The 10000-nt window shown below is 38.6% G+C and overlaps 1 protein-coding gene across 1 annotated transcript in view; it reads right to left on the bottom strand.

The window, feature by feature from the left end:
• Window positions 1–10000, bottom strand: part of gem (transcription factor CP2 like gemini) — a gene marked incomplete in the record, with an annotated part of 57717 nt that overhangs the window by 9834 nt on the left and 37883 nt on the right. The window contains 1 exon segment of the mRNA XM_070117034.1: window positions 2993–3189. Coding sequence (XP_069973135.1) covers window positions 2993–3189 — 197 coding nt within the window.

Here is a 10000-nt window from a genome sequence, read left to right as displayed (position 1 = left end):
GTCATGAAAAAATTTGGCTTGTGGGATGGTGACATGAACATGCTGTCATGGGAAAATCTGGCTGATGGCTGGGTTGACACGACTATATCATGAGAATTTCAGCTGAAGGCCCCGGCGGGGTAACAGGAATGACTCACCATGAGTGCACACTTAGTTCTTGGAGGGTGATTAGACTCAATGGGGCTTTTGAACTATTTTCATTGATAAATGACTGTGGAAGGTCCCATACATAAGCCATGACTAGGGGAGAGCCGGCTCCAGGGAGAAAGCTATTTCCATGCTCAGGGCCCTATTCCTGCCCATCATGACCAAACTGCACAGATTGTTTTACAGAAAATTGAACATTACAAAACAAAAACTGAAAACAACAATAATAATAATAATAATAAAATGACACATGTGCATGGAAAACAGTATTACCATCTGGATAAAGCAAGTCAAATGACAAATAGAGTGGAAAATAGCAAAAAAAAGCTAAAATGGCTTTTGCAGAAAGACAAAATAATATTGCAAAGGCAAGGCATGGAGTCTCTTCACTTCACATGAGCCAACGTATGCACCTGGCCTACAAGGCTTCATGTAATATGTCCAGTGGTATGGTCATGGGCGGAGGGAGAGAGAGAAATTACCCCTTCTCTCTTTTCTCAAAAGCGTTCCTACAATTTTTCCAAAACAAAGTCTGGATAGGATAGCCATACTGAAGACATCTCAGTGACTTTGTTTTGTTTTGTTTTTCCTTTGGTTACGAGGACAGTGGGCTTTCAACCACCCTAAAGTTATCATGAGGCACTCCTATTGGTGGGCATGTCATATCTATTTTATCTTCTATTCTATCTTTTGTTTATGTCTAAATTTTCTAAGTATTAATTTTTTCTACTATGAACTCTTTACTTCAAACATTTACCTCAACCCACACTGCTGCATGACTTACGATTCCCTCACTTAATTATATGCTATCTAGTTAATGCTGTCGAGCCAATAACACACTATTTTGAAAGGCTTTCAGTGACTGTTCACCCTCTCTGACAGGATTTCTCTGATAATTTTGCATAACAGCAGGTGTGCGTTTTCTCTATAACCTTACTGACTACAGGGTCTTCCACTTTTTTTTTAATCATTTTCATGAGAATACAAAACCATACACAGGGGAGGGTGGGGGGTAATTTCTGGCATATGCTTTTTAGGAGTATCATAACCTTACTGACTAAGGAGTCTTCCATTTCTTTCACCATTTTCATGAGTGTACAAAACTACTACATTCATGCTTTAGAATTAATTCTATTCTCAAGATGAAAGCCCCATTAACAAAGACAGGCCATCCTTCATTGACTATAATGTTTGCCTGCTAGTATCTGTCTGTATTATTGCCTCTTCTGGCCAATGGCAGGCAAAGAGGGGTGGAAATGATGGGGTGGTGGCTCAAGGCATCCAGGGGGTGGGGGAGGGCATCCAATCAGAAGGGAAAATAAGAAAGTGATTTTGAAAATTATATCTAAATCAAATAAAATGCTGATTTCATGTTTCATCAATAATTCCATATTCAAAATATCTCCCTTTCCCATAACTTTTCTCAGTGTTAGGCCTTATACTCAAGTTGTTTGAACATACAATCTAGGAGTTGGCCCCAGGCATCATCACCCAGCCTTTGTGCACCACTGCTTTCAACCCTGGAGATCTTGTGGCAGAGGTCGTCATTTTTATCTTTTTGCTTTGTACACTCTGGAGGGGGGAGGAGGGGGTCTTGGCAAAAAAAAAAAAAAAAAAAGTACATTTTTTGTATGCTTGTGAAAATAATGAAAAAACAAATGACCCCTGAAATACCCATTACTTAACCATGCAAAATCATGGTCCTGAAGCAATACAAAACTTCTGGCTTATATGTATACCATTTCATATGAAAATATCTATACATAACCACAGATAACAACAAAAGAATGTGCATTTATTGTCTCAATTTTTTTTGTGTATGTGTGTGTGTGTTGCGTGTGTGTGTTATGTGTGTGTGTGCTGTGTATTGTGTGTTGTGTGTGTGCTGTGTATTGTGTGTGTGTGTTCTGTGTATTGTGTGTGTGTGTTCTGTGTATTGTGTGTGTGTGTTCTGTATATTGTGTGTGTGTGTTCTGTATATTGTGAGTCTGTGTTCTGTATATTGTGTGTGTGTGTGTGCTGTGTATTGTGTGTGTGTGTGCTGTGTATTGTGTGTGTTGTGTACTGTGTGTGTTGTGTATTGTGTGTGTGTGTGTGTGTGTGTGTGTGTGTGTGTGTGTGTGTGTGTGTGTATGTGTGTGTGTGTGTGTGTGTGTGTGTGTGTGTGTGTGTGTATGTGTATGTGTATGTGTATGTGTATGTGTGTGTGTGTATGTGTGTGTGTGTGTGTGTGTTTGTGTGTGTGTATGTGTGTGTGTGTGTGTGTTTGTGTGTATGTGTGTGTGTGTTGTGTGTGTGTGTGTGTGTGTGAGTGTGTGTGTGTGAGATGTGTGTGTGTGTGTGTGTGTGTGTGTGTGTGTGTGTGTGTGTGTGAGAGTGTTTGAGTGTGTGTGTGAGAGAGAGATGTATGTGTGTGTGAGAGAGATAGTGTATGTGTGTGTGTGTGAGAGATGTATGTGTGTATGTGTGAGAGATGTATGTGTGTGTATGTGAGATGTGTGTGTGTATGTGTGTGTGTGTGTGTGTGTGTGTGTGTGTGTGTGTGTGTGTGTGTGTGTGTGTGTGTGTGTGTGTGTGTGTGTGTGTGTGTGTGTGTGTGTGTGCGTGCGTGCGTGTGCGTGTGTCTATGTGTATGTATATATGTGTATATATGTGTATGTATGTATGTGTGTATATTTGAATATATGTGTCTATGTGTGTATATATGTGAATATATATATTTATATGTATGTATGTATTTATATATCTATGTAAATATGTATGTATGTATATAAGTATTACGTGTGCATGTTCTTATACCAATGCCTGAGTCTGCATGTGTTGGTTTGTTTCTTTGTATACTTACTTGGCATGCAAAGCATTGAAGAGTCTGATCCCATCTGCCAGGCCGCACATTTCTATTAGGTCTGACCGAGAAAGTCTAAGGATGTCTGTGCCCGTAAAATTTGCAAACATGTTATGATACTTGTTAAAACGATTTGCTGCCAACCACGCCATGGTTTGCACAGCAGTGGTTCCTGAGTGGAGAGGAACACCGTATAACTGGTGAAGAAAGAAAAAAAAGAGAGAGGGGAAGAAAAAAAAATTATATTAACAATTTACAACAATAAGACATGGGTGTAATTTCTAGGTTCTGATGGACGAAATTCATTTTCCTTTTTTTTTCTTTTTTTTTTTTTTTTAAATAAGCAACCACTCCCTGAAATTATAGAATTATAAAGATATCATGACTAGAAAACAACAATTTCCATGTGACCTGACTAAAAATAATCAGATAAATTTCTAGAAAATAATGATAATAGTCTGGCCATGTATAAATGACTTATACATTTACACAGAACTAAGATCATTTGAAACTTTGTGGAAAGAAGAGCTTTTGTTGTTTTCTATTCCATATCTCAAGATCAAAAAATAAAAAGTGAAAACAGATTACAGCTTTCCTTGTCATATACCTTACTATACTCTTATCTTTATCAAGGCAAAGATGCAGACAAGTTCGTGGTGATGGATGATAGCCTGATGGAAATCATGTGATAATGGAAAGGCTAATTATGATACAGCTCTCCAAAATACAGTGACATTACTCACAAAAGTTGCATCTTGTTAACAATCACCTTCTGCTCCAGGTGCATATTTGCCTTAAGGATATGGCTGAGTATAGGAATTTTCGGAGACTTCTTCCTTCTGTAAACTTTAACATTCAACTTGCAAAAAGACAATTTCCACAAAATGCTACTTCTGAATAAATTTTAACTGTGTAATTCTAAAGACTTACACTTGTAGCAATCTCATGTGTATCAGTATGTGTGTATACATGTACACAATGTGTATATGTGGCTGAGTGTGTGTGTGTTTCAAATGTGTGTGTGTGGCTGAGAGTCCATCTGTGTGTGTGTAGCTGAGTGTGTGTGTGTGTGTGTGTGTGTGTGTGTGTGTGTGTGTGTGTGTGTGTGTGTGTGTGTGTGTGTGTGTGTGTGTGTGTGTGTGTGTGTGTGTGTGTGTGTGCATGTGTGTGTAGCTGAGTGTGTGTGTGTGTAGCTGAGTGTGTGTGTGTGTAGCTGAGTATGAGTGTGTGTAGCTGAGTATGAGTGTGTGTAGCTGAGTGTGTGTACCTGAGTGTGTGTGAGTGTGTGTACCTGAGTGTGTGTGAGTGTGAGTACCTGGGTGTGTGTGAGTGTGAGTACCTGAGTGTGTGTGAGTGTGAGTACCTGAGTGTGCGTGAGTGTGAGTGTGTGTGTGTGTGTGTGTGTGTGTGTGTGTGTGTGTGTGTGTGTGTGTGTGTGTGTGTGTGTGTGTGTGTGTGTGTGTGTGTGTGTGTGTGTGTGTGTGTGTGTGTGTGTGTGTGTGTGTGTGTGTGTGTGTGTGTGTGTGTGTGTGTATGTGGTGTGTGGTGTGTGGTGTGTGTGTGTGTGTGTGTGTGTGTGTGTGTGTGTGTGTGTGTGTGTGTGTGTGTGTGTGTGTGTGTGTGTGTGTGTGTGTGTGTATGTGTGTGAGAAACTGTGAGTGAAAGAGAGAGAGAGAGAGAGAGAGAGAGAGAGAGCGAGAGCGAGAGCGAGAGCGAGAGAGAGAGAGAGAGAGAGAGAGAGAGAGAGAGAGAGAGAGAGCGAGAGAGAGAGAGAGTGAGTGAGTGAGTGAGTGAGTGAGTGAGTGAGTGAGTGAGTGAGAGAGAGAGATAGATAGATAGAGAGAGAGAAATAAGAGAGAGAGAGTGAGAGAGAGTGTATTTGTGTGCATGAGTGAGTACGTGAATGAACGAGTGAGTGAGTGAGTGATAGAGAGAGCGTGAATGTATGAGATTGCACAAGTGAGTAAGTGCAAGTTAGCAAGCATGTGCAAGTGAATGAGTGTGAGTGTATGTAAGTGTGAGAGTGAATGAGGGACTGAATGTTTGTGAGTGTGTGTTAGTGAGTGTCTGTGAGTTTGTGAGTGAGTGTGTGAGTGAGTGTGTGAGTGAGTGAGTGAATGAGTGTGAATATGGGTGCATTTAATATTCCTGAGAGTTCTGCAACATGAAACTTATTAATTACTCTAATCATTCTGCTATAAGGTTTGGCAATGGGTTCATAATGGAATGTCTCTATGTAAAGTGAATAATGGAAAAGTTTTTAAAAAATGATGCTTGTACCAATTTTCCAAGTTCTCCACATGCCTCCCTCCCCAAGGCAAAAGAATTATCGATAATGCCTGTACCAAGACATAATTCCCACAAAATCTCTACTTTATATGAGCATAAAATAGCCCAATATGGCTAATCACATGGTAGTCCTGAGAGTCATCAATTTCCTCACCCTGCTTTCGAAGTGGACCTAAAATAAAATAATAGTAAAAGTCGAATATTTTATACAACTGCTCAAACTCAAAGCACCATCCATTTGTTGCTGTTATTTTGCTGTTGTTAAAATTAATCTAAAATCATTTCTAACCCTCCATTGGCACAGTGCTATCATAATCCTTTACATCTGTGAGAGACGTATACAGTCACTTGAGCTTTGAACAACCACGTCAGACTCTTGCTACTCATTCTGTTGTTCTCTCATATTTGGGACAATCTTTTATACCTGCTATAAATGTTGCTATAATCACATGAGTCATGTTTTCTGGAAAAAAAAGAAAAAAAAAAAAAAAAAAAAAAAAAAAAAAAAAAAAAGAAAAAAAAAAAAAAAAAAAAAAGATAAAGGAAATCCAGCATCTCAAGAGTCCAGATATAAAAGGTTAAAGCACCATTACTGCAATGAGGTGTGATTAACCCTAAGCATTTTATCGTAATTCCTCCTCTTTTTCTCTCCCTCTCTCTCTCTCTTTTTGCTGGTGCTTAATCATGCATCAAATGTTTATACATAATTAACTTTACCAGACACGTTTCAATATATTCACCTCACAAGGAAACATATATATTAAGAAAAAGAAATACAAAAAAGAAAATATTCATTCCGAAAATGTACAAGTTTGTTTGGTTATTTCACACTACAGGGCATGGTATTCATTTTTAATATCAACATATTTTCAAAGAGTTAATCCATAAAGAATAAGTTCTTGTCTATTCATTTATCAAATTTACTGTGTTGAATAGGCATATACAAAGTTTATTCACATACATAATCATTCAAAAGGCAAAATTATTGTAAATCTACTCCCCTGGGCTAGCGCAGTGGTTAGCGTGTTGGTTTAGCAATTTTGCAGACCTGTGTTTAATCCTGTGCTCTTTCAGTGGATGGTAACCCCAGCCATTCCTTGCACAAAGAGATAGATTTGGAAGCAAAATAAAACAGTGTGCCATAGCAAAGAATATTCATTGTAACAAATGGAATTGAAATTAAGTCTTTAAATCTTTATGTCTGATGGTCTGATGATTGTGGCAATTCCTTGAAAAAACATTTTCCGAGAGGGTGGCTGTATTAATGCTGGCAAAAATTTGATAATTAAAATAAATCATCACTTGGGTTATGTCACACCCCATTGCACCAAAAGAGGGTTATTTTTTATCTATTTTTTTTTTGTGTGTGTGTGTGTGGGTGTGGGTGTGTATATGTGTGTGTGTGTGTTTTCATCACATGAGCACGTTTGTGTCAGTGGATATGTTGACAAAAAAAATAGACATGTAAATCTGTATGCAAATAACAACAAAATATATGGAACTTTGTCTAATATGAAGCATTACAATATCATTCATAATAGTATTAATAGTAATAACAATCAAAATAACAATCATACCAATAATAAACAGAAATTATTTCTTTTCTATAATGAATACCAATGATAAAGATTATATTACTTTTATAATCAATCTCAACTTAATAATGAAACTATTAGACACACAGGAAGAAGAAAATAATAATAATAAAAACATACCATTAAAATATTAATAATATTATTGGCAATAATAACAATAAGAAGATTAAGATTATGAGGAAGAATAATGAAGTGATTAACCCTTTGACCACAGTCTAAAATTCCATAGCATCTTTATAACAAAATAATTAATGCTAATGGGAACATTACTGCTGTTTTTCTTATTTGAAATGATGGCAAAAATTCAATTCTTGAGTATGAAAATACTCAAAAGGGTGATTTCCTATGAAAATTGAGGCTTTATTGATTAAAATTATGAAAAAAAAAAAAAAAAATCTACTTTTGCCACCAGAGCACCTACAGGTATTTACAGTTTAATAAAACCTTTTTCAAAGCATGTGAAAGACTGAAAACCATCTTCTGTTTGAAAGACAAACAAAATCATTTTTCTATTGTGCAAGATATGTTGTAAGTACATATCAGTCATAACATTCTTCAGCGTCTGTGTTCATCTTAAGCAGAGGTCACGCTAGTCTTCTCTGTCCTGGGATCCCTAGTCACCCTGGCCAAAGTCTGGTCAGCTACAGCTTGTGATTCATCAGCTGACCAGACTACAGGGAGGCTGTCTAGAGATCCCAGGACAGAGAAGACTAGTGTGATCTTAGTTTTAGGAGTTCTGCCTCTAGACTCAATTGGCAACATGTGGACTCCATGGATTTCAAAGCTGTACACAGTGGTTACCGAATGTGTCATGAATAATAGTTTAGACTTGTAACACAGTCTCCTAATGCAGTCAAAGGGTTAAATAACAAGAACAATATAACAACAGCAATAACAATAATAATAGCAATATCATATTCTATTCCCATGCACAGGAAGAAATAAAGTTTGGAAAAAAGAAGAAAAAAAAAAAGGGTGACCATATTACTCATTGTCTCTGCAATGCGTCTGTGGACCAATATTTGCTCCTCTCAAACATTCACAGATATTGACCAATGACAAAATAAATATTCATTCTTGAACCAGAGACGAGTGTGGATGTGTACCTTTGCCAACAGACACAGCTAGAAAACAAAAATAATAGGATGAAAATAAAAGTCATGCTTCACAAATCTAGTATACTACCTGCATAATTACATCTGCACCATGCAATATTAAGGATCCCCCCAATGCAACCCTTTAACATGTGATGACAAGATAATGTTGCCTGTTGGAATTATGACCATAGTCTAGAACTACCCCATTATGGGGAAGCCATGAAAAAGTAACTGTAACCATGAATCAAATACCCCACTGAATATTTACTGGACATTAGTCATCACTGCTGGTCAGTCTGTTCTGTCCACTAATTCCTGTCAGGATATCTCAAACCCCACATTCTTTACTAAGAACCTAAGACCTTCAAGAAATCTGATACCGTACGAGCTATACTGTCGTCTTGCTAACTACCTTGATCTAACTCACATTAAGGCTAATGAATATTCTGAATCATGTTATCTTTTCCCATGAAATTTTAGCGTATTCAATAGTACACCACCTATTGACCTATAAGACATATGAATCAAAGGAATGCCTTTCAACATTTTTCTCAGTTAATTGTTCAGTTCCCTAAATGCTCATTTATTAAATACCCTGACATTTCAATAAATAAATACCTACATAAATACGTACATGAACCTTGGCTGATTTCAAGATAGTACTTGGTCTTTATAAGGTACAATTAAAGTTGGCAAAAGAAGATACCCTTCAACCGTAACCTGATCATCTCTCCTCTTTCTATAAAATCATATTTCTAACTTAGCTAATTACCTAATAAACTAAAGTACAATAAATGCATAAGCTGCCTTAAATATCCAATCCCAATCTAGAAACTCAGACAACACAAAATATCTTCTCAGGATAATAGCTTGATGATTTGTAATCCTAGCTCATTCTTTCTCTCTCTCTCTCTCTCTCTCGCTTTTCTCTCTATCTCGCTTTCTCTCTCTCTCTCTCTCTCGCTTTTCTCTCTCTCTCTCTCGCTTTTCTCTCTCTCTCTTGCTTTTCTCTCTCTCTCTCTCGCTTTTCTCTCTCTCTCTCTCTCTCTCGCTTTTCTCTCTCTCTCTCGCTTTTCTCTCTCTCTCTCTCTCGCTTTTCTCTCTCTCTCTCTCTCGCTTTTCTCTCTCTCTCTCTCTCGCTTTTCTCTCTCTCTCTCTCTCGCTTTTCTCTCTCTCTCTCTCTCGCTTTTCTCTCTCTCTCTCTCTCTCTCTCTCTCTCTCTCTCGCTTTTCTCTCTCTCGTCTCTCGCTTCTCTTTCTCTCTCTCTCGTCTCTCGCTTCTCTTTCTCTCTCTCTCGTCTCTCGCTTCTCTTTCTCTCTCTCTCGTCTCTCGCTTCTCTCTCTCTCGTCTCTCGCTTCTCTCTCTCTCTCTCTCTCTCGTTTTCTCTCTCTCTCTCTCTCGCTTTTCTCTCTCTCGCTTTTCTGCTTTCTCTGCGTTCTCTGCTTTTCTCTCCGCTTTTCTCTCTCTCGCTCTTTCTCTCTCTCTCTCGCTTCCTCTCGCTCTGCTCTGCTTTCTGCGCTGCTTTCTCTCTCTCGCTCTCTCTCTGCTTTTCTCTCTTCGCTTCCTCTCTCTCTCTCGCTTTTCTCTCTCTCTCTCTCTCGCTTTTTCTCTCTCGCTCTCTCTCTCTCGCTTCTTCCTCTCTCTCGCTTTCTCGTCTTTCTCTCTCTCTCTCTCTCTCGCTTCTCTCTCTCGCTTTCTCTCTCGCTTTTCTCTCTCTCTCTCTCTCTCTCTCTCTCTCTCTCTCTCGCTTTTCTCTCTCTCGCTTTTCTCTCTCTCGCTTTTCTCTCTCTCGCTTTTCTCTCTCTCGCTTTTCTCTCTCTCGCTTTTCTCTCCCGCTTTCTGCGTTCTCTCGCTTTTCTCTCTCTCTCGCGTTCTCTCTCTCTTCGCTTTCTTTCTCGCGTCTCTGCTTCTCTGCTTTCTCTCTCGCTTCTCTCTCTCTCTCGCTCTCTCTCGCTTCTCGCTTCTGCTTTCCTCGCTCTCTCTCTCTCGCTTTCTCTCTCTCTTTCGTTTTTCTCTCTCGCTCTCTC

This window comes from Penaeus vannamei, chromosome 39, assembly GCF_042767895.1.
Source record: "Penaeus vannamei isolate JL-2024 chromosome 39, ASM4276789v1, whole genome shotgun sequence".
In the NCBI taxonomy this organism is placed as follows: Eukaryota; Metazoa; Arthropoda; class Malacostraca; order Decapoda; family Penaeidae; genus Penaeus; species Penaeus vannamei.
Note: the sequence above shows the minus strand (reverse complement) of the source record. Positions and strands in the feature narration are given on the sequence as shown.